Source organism: Populus euphratica, unplaced genomic scaffold (assembly GCF_000495115.2).
Source record: "Populus euphratica unplaced genomic scaffold, PopEup_1.0 scaffold35.1, whole genome shotgun sequence".
Lineage (NCBI taxonomy): Eukaryota > Viridiplantae > Streptophyta > Magnoliopsida > Malpighiales > Salicaceae > Populus > Populus euphratica.
The window spans coordinates 2,145,342-2,161,967 of NW_011499860.1; the positions used below are offsets into that span (position 1 = coordinate 2,145,342).

General features: G+C 32.6%; 2 protein-coding genes across 3 annotated transcripts; both read right to left on the bottom strand.

The window, feature by feature from the left end:
• Positions 1–2,242: 2,242 nt before the first annotated feature.
• Positions 2,243–5,175, bottom strand: LOC105124632 (endo-1,3;1,4-beta-D-glucanase-like). The gene is made up of 7 exons (XM_011024731.1): positions 4,847–5,175; positions 4,657–4,678; positions 3,773–3,899; positions 3,564–3,654; positions 3,360–3,449; positions 3,151–3,251; positions 2,243–2,620 (listed from the first exon to the last, which is right to left on the bottom strand). The coding sequence occupies exons 1-7, from the start codon at positions 4,992–4,994 to the stop codon at positions 2,480–2,482; spliced, it is 720 nt and encodes a 239-aa protein (XP_011023033.1). The 5' UTR covers positions 4,995–5,175; the 3' UTR covers positions 2,243–2,479.
• Positions 5,176–7,088: 1,913 nt separating this feature from the next.
• Positions 7,089–11,179, bottom strand: LOC105124633 (transcription factor bHLH143-like). 2 transcript variants are annotated; one of them, XM_011024732.1, is made up of 4 exons: positions 11,027–11,179; positions 9,684–10,315; positions 9,331–9,488; positions 7,089–9,231 (listed from the first exon to the last, which is right to left on the bottom strand). In XM_011024732.1, exon 4 carries the CDS (start codon positions 9,212–9,214, stop codon positions 8,120–8,122), a length of 1,095 nt encoding a protein of 364 aa, XP_011023034.1. In that variant the 5' UTR covers positions 9,215–9,231; positions 9,331–9,488; positions 9,684–10,315; positions 11,027–11,179; the 3' UTR covers positions 7,089–8,119. The 2 variants fall into 2 exon arrangements, with proteins under 2 accessions (XP_011023034.1, XP_011023035.1); XM_011024733.1 differs by lacking the exon at positions 9,331–9,488 and having other exon boundaries at positions 7,089–9,205.
• Positions 11,180–16,626: the final 5,447 nt, after the last annotated feature.

The window sequence follows — 16,626 nt, forward strand, 5'->3', positions numbered from 1 at the left end:
CTTCCGATCTCTGAGGTAAATATCCTGACAACAAATTTCATAAGCTGATATTCTTCTCAGATCATCATTCCACAAGCACAGTAATTAACCAAAATGCAATTCTTGGACAAATGGAAATTTAGCCGGTTTTTCTTTTATACATGGTAAAAGAAGCATCTCAATTAAAAAACTTAAATTGTTAGGTGAGACATGTAAAAAAACAAAATGAAATTCCCCGAATATTAATGCATTTCACCTGATATTTGCTTCAAGAATTTACACAAAAATAACTCCAGTTCCTAGCCTCTGATTCTATACAGGCCACGCTGGTTTTTTTTATCATTGTTTGCGATGCCCTATAGCTTATGAAGTAACCAACCCAATTTAATATTTTAACAATCTGCAAGTTCAAATGCCATAGTTTCCAAATATCTGCAAAGGTTTATTTGTTTGTTTACAAGGGAGAGGCTCGATTCGGAGTCCTCTCAAGGAAGAGGGATATGGATACAGATTGAGCTAGAAGCTCGTAGACGCTTATAAAAATTACATCTAGCAACCTAGCATGTAATCAGATATTGTAAGACTGGCCATTACCACTTAATTCATCTAACTTAACTAGTCAATAACACGAGTAAAAAGCCATCAGAATGTGCTTAATATAAACAATTATTCATGTCTTTGAACATATATAATTCGTTTAAATCATTTCAATGAATGTAGTCAGTTTCAGACTGCACTCTGTTTTCATCAAAGTGTAGCAGACTTGACTGAATTTCTCTGAAACTACTCCCCATGCAAGCGAATATCAACATGAGAGTTGAAACTCAGAAGTGGGGCACCTCTAAGTGCTCATCAAGGAGACAAGACTTGGTGCCTTCACTGTATCCATAAATGAAGCACTTGCATGATCTGCTGTTCTTTAATTCTTATCCACTCTAAAGAGAAAGGGGCCATAGGGCACCATTGTCTTGCAATGATGCAGCATTAGAGCATATAATATTTGACAAAACTTTTGCTACACCTACATAAAAACAAGAAATTATTACATGATGCATTCCAGTGCTTGTCCTAATGATGGAAGGGGCTTGTCTTCTTTCACTGTATCTGGATTCGAGTTCTGGCGTGCACGTCTGTCACCCCCGCGGTGCCTTATATGCCTACTGGGTTTGCAGGGTATTCAGTGGGCCGTGAAGATTAGTCGTGGTGCGCGCAAGCTGGCCCGGATACCCCGTATAAATCAAAAAAAAAAAAAATTATTACATGAGACCAAATATAACCTCTACAAAACAAAGACTATAAAACATAAAAGATGTTCTCGAAGCTTTTAAATTTTGATTCAAGTGATAATTATGCCAATTAGCTACAAAAATAGGTGACAGATAGCTACATAGAGTCTGATGGGATTCGAGTCACGATTTCTTGTCATTAAAGAGAAAAAAGATTTAAAATGGAATTTAGAAGCTTATGAAGATCACTGACAAGTATAAATAATCATACAATTAATTAAAAATAGGGAATTAGAAACAAATTTGGAGATTATATAGGAGAGAAGAAACATGTTGAAATAAGAGTCAAGCCTGGTCTATTAAAACGGATGTAGCAATTTGTCTGGACTTGATAGGCGTATGTTATGAGAATGGAAACACCAAGAAGAGTGGCATAAGCAATGGGAGTGAAGAGAAGATTAATAAACCTGGACTATGTTAAGGGTTTGTTTGGCTTTGTTGCTCACGCGACCCAATTGTTGTGAGTTAAACAAGATATTATTGTCACCTATTTTTGTAGCCTAATTTCAATATCCCATTCACCTCTCTTCTGGTGTTTAGTTTGTACTAGAAATTCCCAAATAAAAAAAATAAAGTTTTAATTATTGGGATGCCCCTTGATAATATGGCCACACATTTTAGTCAAATGGGCAATTTTATTTTATTTTGCTTCTAAAGTACTTAATGATTGTTTGTGAGTGTTTGGAAGTAAAATAATTTTTATTTTTTAATGAATTGTACTTGAAAAATTATTGAATTAATGTTTGTTACGTGTTTTTGATTTGTTCGTCTAAAAATTTAAAAATCATTCTAATGTTTTCTCAAATATTAAATAATTTACACCGCAATAACAAGCTCAATTGATATCAGAAAAACCTCTACCAAAAACTCTCGAAGATTTGGCTTGGGATTAGATTCTGCACGGTATATCTATCCATCTCTTGGCAGTGTTATTGCACCCTAACGGGGGGACATCAAATGCCTGCATTCTTGCAAAGGAACGGTAGAAAAATTATTATATTTATCACGGTAATGATATTTGTTGGGTGTCATACGTGAGCAAAGAATACACGAGATGCCCCCGAAATTCATTATTTTAGGCTTTTAAGTTATGTCTAATCTTGTGAGTAAGTCCTCACACATACAGGCGAGGTACAGGCCTCAGCGACCTCGACCAATACAAATCTCCCCAACAATAGTACTGACACATCCTGTCTACACCATTGTTGGTTCTTTCACTTGACAAACTTGGTAAACCAGTGCAACATGTCGCGGTGAGCTTCTTCAGCGCTCTTAACAGCCGGTTCATCCTCGACATTGTAACGAACTGTCCATCCATGACTGACACCAGGGAAAATTTTTAAAAGGCTAGGAAGCTGCAAAACATAGGAATCAAACATAAGCATACAATTTTGAGCATCAATAGTAAGGAAAATAGAAGAATCATCGTTAGCTTTTGGGTCAAAACATGTCATTTCAACATGGCATGGAATGATCAAAGACACGAGTTCCTTTCCTTCTACCCGAAATGTTAGATCATGCTAGTTAGCATAGTTATAAGAAACCAGTGACCTGGTCTAAGATTTGGATTTGGATCATGTGTTGGGTGGATTATCTCATAGGTTGGCTTGTTTTCGAGTTTGTTGAATTTTTATTTTATTTTTTTGTTTAAAATGATATTGTTTTTGATAAAAGAAATTCAAAAAAAAAAATGTTGCTCAAAACCCGACTCGACACTGAACTCTCTGGGAAGTCACTGGTCGACCTGTAAAGCTGGGCCAGATTTGATAATGAACTATGTTAATTATTACAAGTTATGAGGTGAAAAATGTTTCATAATGTTATCTCCTTAAACCACATAACCTCTATCAGATAATCGCCAATCTTTAGGTTGAGGACTCATTACCTGAGATTTTGCGGATAAAATTTCTCCAAATTCCTTCAATTGTTCTGGCGGGGAATAAAGGTCAATTTCAGCTCCAAGAACAGCAATTGGAATCTTTACCTCTGAAACAATATAATATATTTGTCATCAATTGTATTGCATAAATATCTGTTATTTCCTATTTATCCTAAATCATTCATAATCACAAAGAAACGAGGGAAGAACCTTACCTCTAATTTCATCAACGGTAAGTGGACCAGGATGCAATATAACTGCAGCTTGAATATCATTAGAACTAGCTAATTTCACTGCCACGTTCCCTGAAACAAATATGAATAATCAAATACTACAAGCCAAGTTGGTCCTTCCAGTCCACTAGATAAGAGCTTGTTCTAGTTTGAGCAAGGTCTTAGCTACGAGGGAGAATGACTCACCTCCCCAGCAAAAACCTGCCACGCCAATGGAATTCACACCTTTACTTTTTAGAGTGGCAATTACCAATTTTGCATCTTCATGTCCTTTGTCCTATAAGAGATTAACTGAGATTAAACTCGAAACTAGCTCATTAAAACACATGGATGAAGGCTGTCATCTGGTCCAATTAAGGTGTTTCGGTATTTTTGAAATTACTCTAGAAACTCACCGTGTTATGGAGTTTTTTCCATGCCTCTACATCAAAGCCAGGCCTGCTTAGATCAATCGGATCACCATAAAAAAAATCAGGAACTACTACGAAGAATCCAGCAGCTGCAACTTTGTCTGCAAGCTTCCTTCACATCAAGAACAATGAAACTAGATAATCATTTTGATGAGATAAGTGATATCAGGGCAAGTATTCTTGTTGTGATGCCCCAAGTGCAACCGGGAGATTTTTTGGACAGTGAAGAAAAATAAGCTCAACACAGTATTATACTCGTAGAATATACAGAGGCTGTTCAGTTGCGCACCTGTTCCTTGCCCCAAACTTGGGGTAGGACACTTGAGCAAGAACATAGGCATTGCAAAGCCAGACTTATTTCCTTCTATAACAGGTATAATTTGTGGAGGTTGAACATGAATTTTACTGTTAAAAGTTAAAACTCAGAATTGGTTTTGTCCTTTGATCAATAACATGAAATGTTTTCTCTGGATGGGCTATTTTTCCAATCAATAGATGATATCAATATGATAGTTATAAAATCATGTTCTGTCTCACTCAATTCAACTGATTTGCGGGTTAAATCATTAGGTCAATTATATTTAATTAGATCAACTATCAACTTAATTCAATATAAAATTTACTTCATATGGTTAGATGTTAAGACCTATTGAGCCAAATCAGGTTGTATAACAATTATTTAAATAATACGATTAGAAAATAAAGGTGAGCGCTACTTGATTTTCCCTAGCCTCATTTTATTTTCCCTTTTGTATTGGATCTTAAAAATGGTCTGTTGAATAACAAAGTCAAGAGCCAATGAATTGAGATTAAAAAACTGGCCATGGAAACACGAAACTTCATTCTAGCAAATGAGAGAATTATGTTACCTCAAATTCGGAGCTTCATAACCTGGAAAAATACGTTTAAAGATGCGATAACAGGCCAATCAGTATAGTAATTTTCTAAATAAGCACTCGCTTTCACAGAGAATAGAAAGCCCATCTCAAAATCGAACCTAAGAAAGCGGAAATCAAGAAATAGAAAGATGGGGGGAAGAAAGGCTTGGTGGGCTCTTACCAAAAGCATCGGCAATGAGAAGGATGGCTAGCTTGGAATCTGAAGCACCAGTAACATAGGTTTTAAGGCCGCCAAGTTCTTGGACTGTCCCTGCTCCATAACCTGGAGTCAGTTTCGGTGGGTTCTCAAAACACTGAGGATTTGACATGTAGCAACTGTTATGCTAGCAGACTTCACGCTTGGAAATGGGGGAGACAAGGAGAATCAAGATGTTTTTACAAAAAGATAGTAGAAAGTTAAATCATGTAACCTCATTACGCACGTCAAAGAGGGCTGCTAGACAGATACCATTGCTACCGTCACCTCTTATCGACATTGCTTTCGTCAAAGAGGGCTGCTGGGCATATACCATTACTACTATTAAAAAAAGAAATTGCAGATTAAATGTAATATTTTAATTGCCTTAAATTGAAAAATGATATTGTCTGATAGGAAAGAAATTTGATAAAATAAGAAATTTTGAAATAGATTAATGGAGCTGAACAGAGGTTTCCAAGTTTGATCAAGAAATGAGTTATCTAAACAAAATTAGTATGCATAACTTCAAGTTAAGGTAACAAACACTTTCTCCTAATCCCTAGCTCCTGCGGGGATGCTTAAGGGATATTTGGCACAATTTTTGTTTTTTTTAAAGTATTTTTTAATTAAATTAATATTTTTTTATTGTTGTTAATGGTATTAATGTACTTATATTAAAAATAAAAAAATCTAATAAAACTCATTTAAATATATTTTTAAAATTAAGTTTGTTTTAAAAAACACACTCCATCAGCATCATTCATGGTATCTGACATCCTTTAGACTGCCGCCCGAAGTCACCCTAAAGACAACAAAAACTGAATGTCCTTGCCTGCGTACATTGATCTCTCACGCACAAGCTTTTCTTCCCTTCGATACTGCTCTGTTTTAATTAGTTGTCAGAACCACATAATGCAAACAACAGAGAGCATGCGCTATACGTGGTAGCTATAGGCAAGGGACCAGATCCTACGTAGAGGACTCTCTAGTCTCTACATCCATGTTATGTATACTTTGATGGAGGAAGGACTACTTGCAGGCTCGATTGGTTGTTTGGATAACATGCATGTGGACTTTTAAAGTGTTTGCAGCTACTGGACTTTTGCAAGAAAAGATGGGAGTTGCATGTGGACGGATGCCCCAGTTTTTGGACTTGCAGACCTGTGCCTAGAAGCCCTAGCTAGACTAGAGTGCTTTCACTTCTTTTTCTTACAAGATAAGATACCTCCAACTTAGATTTGCTCCACGAGTACTCTGATTAAAAATTTATATAATTGTTAATTTTAGTATTAGTAAAGATGTATGTAAAATATCCAAACATCTCACTAATAAAAATAAATAAAAAAGATAATGTTGTTCTTCTTCTAGCTTAAAGTAATGCAGCACTCAACATGAACCACTTATGCGCAGGTGTTACGAGGCTTGATAGATAAAGACTCCCATGAAGATATATATGTTTAGTGACGAGGACAATCCCTGTAAGAGATTTTGATCTGAGGAGACCCTACCTTGCTAACACCATCTGAGGTGGGTTAGGCGAAGTGAAGGGTAGCCAAGACTTCCACGTGTGTTACACATCTTGATCAATGATGTTTTTTTAACTTACATATAATTTAGTCAGTTACTTCTACTTCAAGCAACTGGGAATCGTTTACACGCTACATAAAGGAAGGGGGGAAAAAACCCTACCTCCTAATCCAAGACCCAACGATCCTCTAACCTATAAAAATCCGTATGGTTCATGATCATCCAAGTCACCTCATCCCTACAAATCCTCGTCCACAATGAAGGCATTCAAAAAAAGGAAATCATTCATCTTGGTACTCCTCTATAATTGAAGGAATAAAGACATGGCACCAGGAAAGAATAAAAAAAAAAAAGGGCTCACGGGACGAGAGGTTCAATAGGGTTATAAAATGGCATATGATGTGATGACACCGCTCCTATCGGTTTATCATTCTTGTACTATAAATTATTCACCATCCATGCCAGGGTAAATCTTACTTTTAATCAAGAATCTTTCTTTCATGTACCATAGGTAATTATAGAAAGTAACAATGTCTTAAAAGGAAAAGCAATGAAAAGTCCGAATTCTTGTTTCATTCTTTGAAAGAAAATGGTGAAGTGGTGAACCAGCTTTTATCTTTTAACATGGCGTCAAAACACACATTTTTCTGACACCGTAAGTGCACATTATTACAGTGGCAGAACACAAGCAAAGACATTATTCATGAAATCAGCTTCAAGATCCACTTGTCCCTACACCACTCATCTGCCACAACTCAAAAGATGACATCCATCTTTCACAGCAAGAGAATCTTATTCACTTCATCCATTACAGACACATAAAACATCGATGCATAGGACAAGAAGACGAACAACAAAAGAACAGCAAAGATAAACATACTCAAACTCAAGCACTCCACTACCACCACCACCATCAATCACATGGTTCTACACTCCAAGTGTCAATGCATACAAATCTGACAAACCCATGGTAGGGCATTAAAGGACTTCACACTACATAACTATGGTCACATGTTCCTATACTGAGCAAGACCATGGCAAGCCAGGATGGAATGAGTGAAAACAAACAAGACTTTATTAAGAACATTTGATCAAAGAGTGGACCCCAACAATTGATGATTAACCACTGAGCTTCTCCGCAGTAGTATATCACACCAGAAGTTTTCTTTGTACTGCTATTTTTTAATGAGAGCTTAATACCAGCATGATTTGTGTGAGTTTAAAGAGACCAAGACAAAAGCATGAAATCAAAGAAAAGGGAAGGGTGGATAGTGGGACCCGAATTACCTAACGCGCATGCACTAAATCCATGGGGGTTCTCAACACTTGAAGAAAAGCAAGTCCTCATTTACAGCACAGCCCACCTCTACAATCAACCCATGCGTTCAAATCCTTGAGACTTTTTTTAACCTTTAATCCACAATAAAGCTAAAAGATAATCATTTCTGGTCAACAAACAAAACCCATTTTTTCTTCACCTTCTGCAAGCATAACAGGCATATCATCCCACTATTTCTCTCCTTTTATTGGCCCATTATATACAAGCCCTTGAGGGGGGGGGGAAAGTAGGAAAAAGAGCCCCCACATGAGAAAAAATGCTAATATAGTGATTTCAAACTCATCAATCATTCAAACCATGGAATTCTAGGGTTGCTACCTTTCTTTCATTCTTCCTTCCTTCCTTCCACTTTTTAGCAAACATGCTACCATGGAATGAGGAAATGAGACTTAATGATAGTTCACTCCAAGCGTTTTGGCTTTGAGCTTCAAAGACTTCAAGTAATTTATAGCTTCATCAAGGACCAACAACGGTTCCTTATTCTTTGCACCAGGGATTATGCTCTCCAGAATTTTCAAGGTTGCATGGATCTTATCCTTTCTAAATTGCTTGCTGCCCAAAATGGAAACCAGTCCCTCCTTTTGGGTTTGGCCTACAGCATAGCTTGATTCCATATCACTGTCATATCCATTGTCATATCCGAGAAATCCTTCCACTTTCACTGAACTAGCAGTCTTTACAGGAGATGATTTTTTGTACCCACCATCGATCAATTTCTGCCTTTTGTTTGGACCATCAGAACTAGTAACTTCCTCTGTTATTTCCTCTACTTGCTCTTGTGCCCCGTGACTTTTAATCAGAATGGGAAAGTGACCAGTGCTCCTTACTTCATCATCATCACTATCGTCATCGTTACTTCCACCATCATAATCATCGCCATCTGAGTCTAGCAACGCATTGATTTCTTCAGTGTCCTCGTGCATCTCAGTTTCTTCACCATTAAAGTGGTTCTCATCTGATACTTCGTGTAACTTCAGCTTCATCTGGTCCATTTTTGAAGCATATTCTTTGTAGTTCAAATAACCAGGAATCGGCTTTGCATCAGCTGTAGTTGGTTTTGGGACAGCAAGTCCAAAGGAACTATACATCAACCTTTTTTCATTCCCAGACTGATCGAAAATGAAGAACCTTCTCTGGCATCCAACAATTGGATTTGGCACTCCCCTACCAAGCCCATAAGAAAACACAGACAAGTTTTCTTTGACATATGGGTTTGTACCAGGAAGAAAATTCTGGAAGTGAGGGGGCACACACGGAGGCAACCCATAGGCTTCATTGCCTTGTTGTGTCTCAAAATTTGGAATGCTAGGAACTGCTAACCCTGGCATTGACATATTTGCAGATGTCATGCAAGTGCCAGGGTTCATACATGCTGGCAAACATTGTAGTTGTGCAGGATCCAAGGATGTGGTCATGCGATTGAAATTTGGAGATTGCCAAGTAGAAAGTGGTGGAAACAGCCAAGAACCTTCAGCCTTAACCATCCAACCAAAATAGTTACCTGTAGATGAAAATAAAAAAGAGAAAATAATTTAGCGTCTAGAAAAGAACCTGTTATCATTTTAGCTTCAGACCCAGTGGTAAGAAATCGCAAACATACCAAGAGTTGTGCTTTGATTTGCAATGCGGAATTAATTGCTGCTTCTTTTAGGAACAAGAAAAGGAAAAGGAAAAACTACAAATTCCAGCTTGATACTATAACAGAAACGTGGAATCAATCTACGTGACAGGTTTAAGCAAATGACGGAAGTATTCAGCCTGCAAAAAAGTACCAGAAACAAGGAATGAATTAGTATCGCCACCAAATAAGGAGCAAAAAGAAAGCCATGGACTCTAAGAGAAAAAAATATACAAGTCAATTCTTTGACAAAAATACTTTCTTATGAACTGCTAACTAGTCGCATCACACAAACAGTTAACTAATAAAGGAAGCATTAAATGTTTTATACTAACCTGACAATCCTGCAATGGTTGATAGCATGCAATAACTCTAACTATAATTGTTAGTTTTCCAGCACTTCCATTCTCGTGTTTCAATGCCCGAAATCTTGTTTGACTAGCTGCTTGGCACACCATAACTTCTTTCGAACGCTTAAAACTCAAAATTATCCAGATGTAGGTTACAACACAGTGCAATTGCCTAATAATCGAAAGCAGGAAAAGGAAAAGCTCGGTACAAATATCAAAGATGGGCTGGACTTCGAATACCAGAAAAAAGAGGAAGAAACGCGGTAGAAGCAGAAAACTTGAATTGGAAAAACAGAATGAAGATCGAACAAAAAGAGAAACTAAGGAAAGTTATGCTTCCTTGTTATCTTTTCAGCTAATCCTATAAAAATCACAATAAAAGATGAAAAAGTGATTAGATCCCATTAACAATTTTGTAAGGAACAAGAAGCCCAGAGTCTCAAAGATTGAAGTTCACTGGAAAGGTGAATTACAGAATAACCCTGCAATACAAATTCAAACGCATAACTTTGCGGATCACGTCAACTGGTGGACTCAACCAAGGCATATTGTTTTCCTTCAGTGCAGTAATGAATTATTCACAGATATCTACTCTTAAGTATATATGCCCAGATTTCCTGCAAAGGATAGCATAAAAAACAAGAAACATGAGCTAAATGGTACAAAATGCGATCAGATGTAAATGCAATAAGATGGTGAACAATAAGAAGTGAAAAAGTGGAAGAAACTCATAAATAACCTCTACAAGCTTAAACCTTGGCTATCGAATTTGACGAGATGATTTTAGTTTACGAGCACAAAACTACAACTAAATTGTACTCCATAACCGAGCTTCATAAACTTCCCTCGACATCAACAAGAAACACAAGACTTATCATCATATCCTGCTTTCTTGTTCTACCATTTTCTACCAACTGAAAGTATGATAAAGATAACTATAACCAAAACAAGCTGAACTTTCAGCATTTCTAATCACATGAAAATTATCGAAGATACCAAAAGAACAAAATCAAAGAAATTAGCATCTCTATCTATATTGATTATTCTCATCAAGGAAGAAGGGTAATCCAAATTCTCTCCTGAATCCATCAAACGCCATGTACTGAAATTTGGAAACATTAAGCTTAAAACAAACCAGAGCACCAAACTTTCACAATTACCAAACAGAAAAACGAAAACCCATCAAGCAAAAAGAAGATAAAAACAAAAAAAACAACTCAAACCAGAGACAAATTCAACAAAAATCCAACAAACATCAAGCAAAAACAGGAAGGCTCAAAACAAGAAAAAAGAACCCATAAAGATAAAACTAAAATTCAATCACTTACAGTGAAAAAAATAACACTAATATCTTTCGTTGCTCAGATCCAAATACACAAGAGTTGACTCAAAAGGAAATCTTAAAAACACTGAAATATTACAAGGAGAGAGGGAGGGAGGAAGGAACAGTTAAAAGTAGAAGTGCAAGAAAGTTGTGACTGAAGAAGAATTGAGCGTGTTTAGAGATGTTAAGATTTTAAAGAGTTTTTATGACCATATTACCCTTTTACTGTTATAGAATAGTAGTTGACCTTTGTCTATGGTTAAGCTAACCTAACATTAGTTATTTGTTTACCGTTGATTGAGTAATGCCCCCCCCCCCCTCTTTCTCTCTTCTCTTTGGATTATTTTTATTTTTTAAGAGTAACATTTTTTATAAAATGATTTTAATGGTACGAAATAGGTTGAGGTATAGCTTATAAGACGGATTTTTTTAAATAAAAAAATTTACAAAATGATTTTTATTATATAAGAGTATTGTTTTTGGAACTACATTTTTTAAAATGTATTTTGATTGAAAAATATTAAATTAATTTTTTAAATAATTTTAATAAGTTGATATAAAAAATAAAAATAAAAAATTTAATATATTCTCCAATAAAACATACTTTTATAAAATAAAATAAAATTAGTTCAGTTATATAATTAATAGAAATAACCCTTAATTTTTAAATCTTATTTTCTCTGTTTCATCATGTTTTGAATTTAGAATTTAAAAAAAATTATTTTTTTAAGATATTATATTATTAAAGTCTGTTTGTTTTTATATTTTAAAAATGCTTTTAAAAAAATTATTTTTTTTTATTTTTTTATTAATTTTAAATTAATATGTTTTTAGTATTTTAAATTATTTTGATGTGCTAATTTTTTTAATTTTTTTTATTAAGTTCAAATTAATATATTTTTAGTATTTTAAATTATCTTAATGTGCTGATGTTAAAAATAATTTTTAAAAATAAAAAAATAAAAAAAAATATTATTGATATATATTTTAATACGAAAAACTATTTAAAAACAATGATAACTAAAAATATTATTTAGATTATTTATAAAAATTAATATGATGCTATTACCAAAGAATATGATAATAATTAATTTAAACAGGCAAGTAAACAAGATCTAATTGGTTTTTAATTTTGTTTGAGGTCCAACCATACGACAATCATGTTAAACATGAGCTTTATAGATTGTGACAAGAACTAGGAGAACGAACTGAAGCCATCAGAAGGCAATGGCCAACCAAGCAAAGACCAAACCACCCCTGAGCCTCAAAGATGAACAGGCGCAAGGTCAAATCGAGCACGTTGAGAGCCTGGGTTCACAGCAGTGGAGATTATTTTTTATTCGGTTGAGGCTTTATTTATAAAAATAATTAAATTAAAATTTTATAAAAATATAAAAAAAATTAAAACCAAGTCAAATTTGGTTTCAACCAATCAATTTTGAATCAATTTAATTATTTTAAATTAAAAATTAAAACTCAATCAACTGATTTCAATTTAAATTAATTATTTTATATTAAAAACTAAAAATTATATTGCCTTTAAGGGTTTTCTTGACTTTTTAATGGATTTTTTTCAATTTGATTTTTAATCTGATTTATTTCTTAACTAGACTCGTTTGGTTTGGTTTTTTAATTTCAAACTTATAAAAACTAAACTAAACTAATTTTTTTTAATAATAAAATAATTGATTTAATCAGTTTTTTTATGATTTAATTTTTTCAATTAAATTTTTAATTTTTCCAATTTAATATATTTATTGATTTTTTTCTCACCCCTCTAGTTCAGAATACTAAAACAATTCTTGGCAACCCAAACCATAGTATGGTAAAGACCATATTATCCCTAAGCCTAATTAGAACGAAGCCAAATGGAGCACATCCACAACGTAAAAAGCTTAGATTCACAGAGCCAAAACAGTTTTTTTCCACGTGATTTAGATTTTTCTCGCAATACAATAGAATTCTAGTCCATTATTTATTGGAAAATATCAATATTCTATATTTAAAATCTGCACCACATTAGTTTATATATACCGGCAATATTTTTATACATATTTTTTACGAATTATGATGTTATTTATAAGCATAAATTTGATTTAACGTTTGTGTATTAGCTTTTTTTTTAATGAAAAGCAATTTACAAAATGATTTAGCACATAATTTATCCGAAATTTAGTATGCACTACCAAATTCATTGCATTGAACATTATCTCTCTCGAGTTGCATAAGAAGAGGGAATCATCGAAGATATATATACGTGCTTCCTAGGCGTGGCGTGGGTTCAAGTTTTCATGATAAAAGCTTGTAATTATGTAAATTATTAGACATGTAGCGAGTTGATTTTTGAACCTGATTTTGACTGAGTTTTAAAAGAATTGGTTGGGAATTGACTCGGTTAAATCTAAATAATTTAATATAATTTTTATTTTTAAAAAATTAAATAAATCAACATAGTTTAATAACCTTATATAAGATTGATGGAACGCATCACTTGATAATTATAGTATAATTACTTACAGTTATGTTGAGTTTCTATTTTTCATTATTTGTAAAACTTCCTTTTACTTTTATAATATGATTTATGACTTTAGTTTATTTTAATTATTTATTTTATTTCAGCTGAATTTAAAAAAAATTAATAAAAAATTAACTGACTTAACCAAGCTTAAATGGTTCGATATTATTTCTATTTTAAAATAAAAACAACACCATCTATTAACTCACAACTCTGTTGAATTTCTATTAGTTGTAAAACTTCCTTGTACTTTTCATAATGTGATTATTTTTTTTTTTGAGGTTCTTAGATTTTTGTGTTTCTAAGATCCATGGAATGGCACCCAGAGCACTTGAAGGGACTGAAACACCATGGGGCTCAGCTGCCATTTCAAGAAAACAAGAGCTGAAGGCTTGAGCTGGGCTAGCCCAAGTCTTTTTTTTTTTTTTGATATGATTGTAATTATACCAATAATGATAATAAACACCTTAAATCATATAGTCATTAAAATGTGCCATTGCTCATAAGTATCCACTCTACTACTTGCTAATCTAATAATTAAAATACTCATTGCCCATCTCAAGGCAGAGAGAAGGTGATCTCCATAGTGCAATATTGACCCCACAGGAAAAAAATAATTAATATAATAAATTAAAAGAGCCTTGTATTAACTAATAATTAAAATGGCATCGATTGCCGGCTCCAACTTATGCACACAAAAAAATAAAAAATAAAAAATAAAACAATTCTTGACTCTTGAATTTTTAATTGTAGATAGCACTCGTGTATATAGAAATCCCATAAAATAAATGGTAAAAGTATATAATAAAAAATCAATTATGATGAATTATATTATATATAAATTATTCATGAGAGTGGAGGGAACAAGAATCATAGGGGGCGAGCTGATATTTAATCAAAACATCATAAGGTCTTCCCTTTTTAAGGCAATCAAAGATGATCCAAATTTTCCAGCAGATAGGTTGCAGGATACAGGGGCACTGTTCCTCTCTTCTCTTGCTTGTAAATTAAATAATAATCAAATCAATTGCTTCAGTTTCACCCTTCTTTTTTCTTTTTTCATTCAAGATTTTATTAGCCTTGAACAGCCAATACTCGAGAAAAATCTCTCTTTAATCTTCTTATTTCCAAGTGTGATCAAGATCCATCATTAATCTAACAATAATTAATTAGAATTATTGTTAGATTAAGATAATTAGAGGTGTAATTTTCTTATAAACACAAGGACCGGCAATGCATGAAGAGTTCAAATCTGTGTTTTGAAGAGTGTGAATTAGTATTAAGACATGCATCTAGATACTCTTGTGTTCTAATTAATTAAAATTCTTGTTAGATTATGATAATTAGAGATATAATCTTCTTATAAATATAATGACCAGTGCAAAAAGAAATTAAGAGTGTGTTTTAAATAATATGAATTAATCAATAAATATTACGATATTCGTCCAAATACTTGATTTTCTACCTAATCTAGGCATATAGTTTGGTAAAGTTCGGCTCCTCCTCTCGAATCCCCAACAGTCCAAGTTTTATGTAGTGGTCATCATTTTCCTCCCACTCCTAATGGAAAATACACCACCAACTTTAGGCCCTCGATGTTACAATATGGCCCCACGTACCCCTTAGCTCGAATTTGCTTTTCCTAGTATATTTACTAATATATAAATAATTATTTTTTAAAATATTTTAATTTATTTATAAATAAAAATAATATTTTTTATTTTTCTAAAATTATTTTTGATATCTAATGCATCAAAACAATTTAAAAACACTAAAAAGAATAATTTAAAATTAAAAATTAAAATTAAAATTCAAAAAAATTTAAAAATATTTTTAAAACATAAAAATAAAAATGATTATTTATAGTGATTCAAGTAACCATAGAATCTATATTTGATGTTGAGCAAAGAAGGTATAAATGTGTGTAATGAGTCAATATAATGTTGTAATATTCCACTTGATTCAATATAAGCAAATGGGGTTTTCGAAGGTGATGTGGTCTCCTGTGTGATACTTTATGTTTTGTAGTGGAGGATATATATATATACCACGTTATTTTTTAGCAAAAGCCTTGATAAAATATAATACAAAAAGTATATACTATATTATATTAATCTAGTGCTTAATTATACACCTTGCCTCCTTGCCCGAATTGAATCTTCATTGTTAAGTGTCCGGCAAATAGAATAATTTAGCATTCGACTGATTAGGTAAACTTTTTAATTCCCACTGCAGGCCTTAAAGTTTGAATCTCTTTTATAAATCAGCTTTAGTAATAATTAATTTCTGGAGGAGAAAAAAGTAACTTTATAATTCCATAAACTTAGTAAATACTGGGCAAGCAAGGTTGTATTTCATAACTTTTATTGGCAATCAACTAATTCCGGATGAGAGAATAGGTTAATGTTTAATAGCTATAAGTACAAGTATAATTAAAAAAGATTAATTAAATTTTTTTAAAAAAATAAATAGAATCCATCCATATTAACTTAACAAACTAATTCATTATAAAAAGGTTAAATTAAGATAAAAGGCTGTATTAACTTAACAAATCAACTAGTTCATTATTAAAAGGTTAAATTGAGGGGAAAAAACAAATAATAATATCTCAATGAATAATATTTTATAAGTTTAACTATAATAATTTTGTTTAATTTAATTTATATATATATATAATACTTATTTTCCGATAAATTTGAATATTTAGATCTAGTCAATGAAAGGAATGTTTAGTAAAGTAATATTACTAGAAAAATAAATTGAGTTTTACTATAAATAGAATTGATGATAACTCAACCCAGTGAGAATATTTTTTAAAGTTTTTGTGTTTGAATTCTTGTTTTTAAAAACTTAAAAAATCTTTGGTTTAAGATTAGTATTTTATATTTTTAAATTATTTTGATGTGTTAATATCAAAAATAATTATTTAAAAAACTTAAAAAATATTATTTTGATGTATTTTTAAATAAAAAAAACTTTTAAAAGCAACTATTGTTATTTGTTTAAAATTCATTTTAAAATTATCTACAAACAATTTTATTTTATATTATTTTTTTAGTAATCAAACATGTTTATATTATTTTTGTATA

What these genes read in the sequence shown, in the direction of transcription:
- LOC105124633 (XM_011024733.1), bottom strand. Translation starts at nt 9,806, where the DNA reads ATGGTGTGCCAAGCAGCTAGTCAAACAAGATTTCGGGCATTGAAACAC. An exon ending in AACCATTGCAGGATTGTCAG is followed by an intron (nt 9,206 to 9,683) that starts GTTAGTATAAAA and finishes TGGATGGTTAAG; the next exon opens with GCTGAAGGTTCTTGGCTGTT.
- LOC105124632 (XM_011024731.1), bottom strand. Translation starts at nt 4,994, where the DNA reads ATGTCAAATCCTCAGTGTTTTGAGAACCCACCGAAACTGACTCCAGGT. An exon ending in TATGAAGCTCCGAATTTGAG is followed by an intron (nt 3,900 to 4,656) that starts GTAACATAATTC and finishes CTTGATGTGAAG; the next exon opens with GAAGCTTGCAGACAAAGTTG. An exon ending in GGCAGGTTTTTGCTGGGGAG is followed by an intron (nt 3,450 to 3,563) that starts GTGAGTCATTCT and finishes TATTTGTTTCAG; the next exon opens with GGAACGTGGCAGTGAAATTA.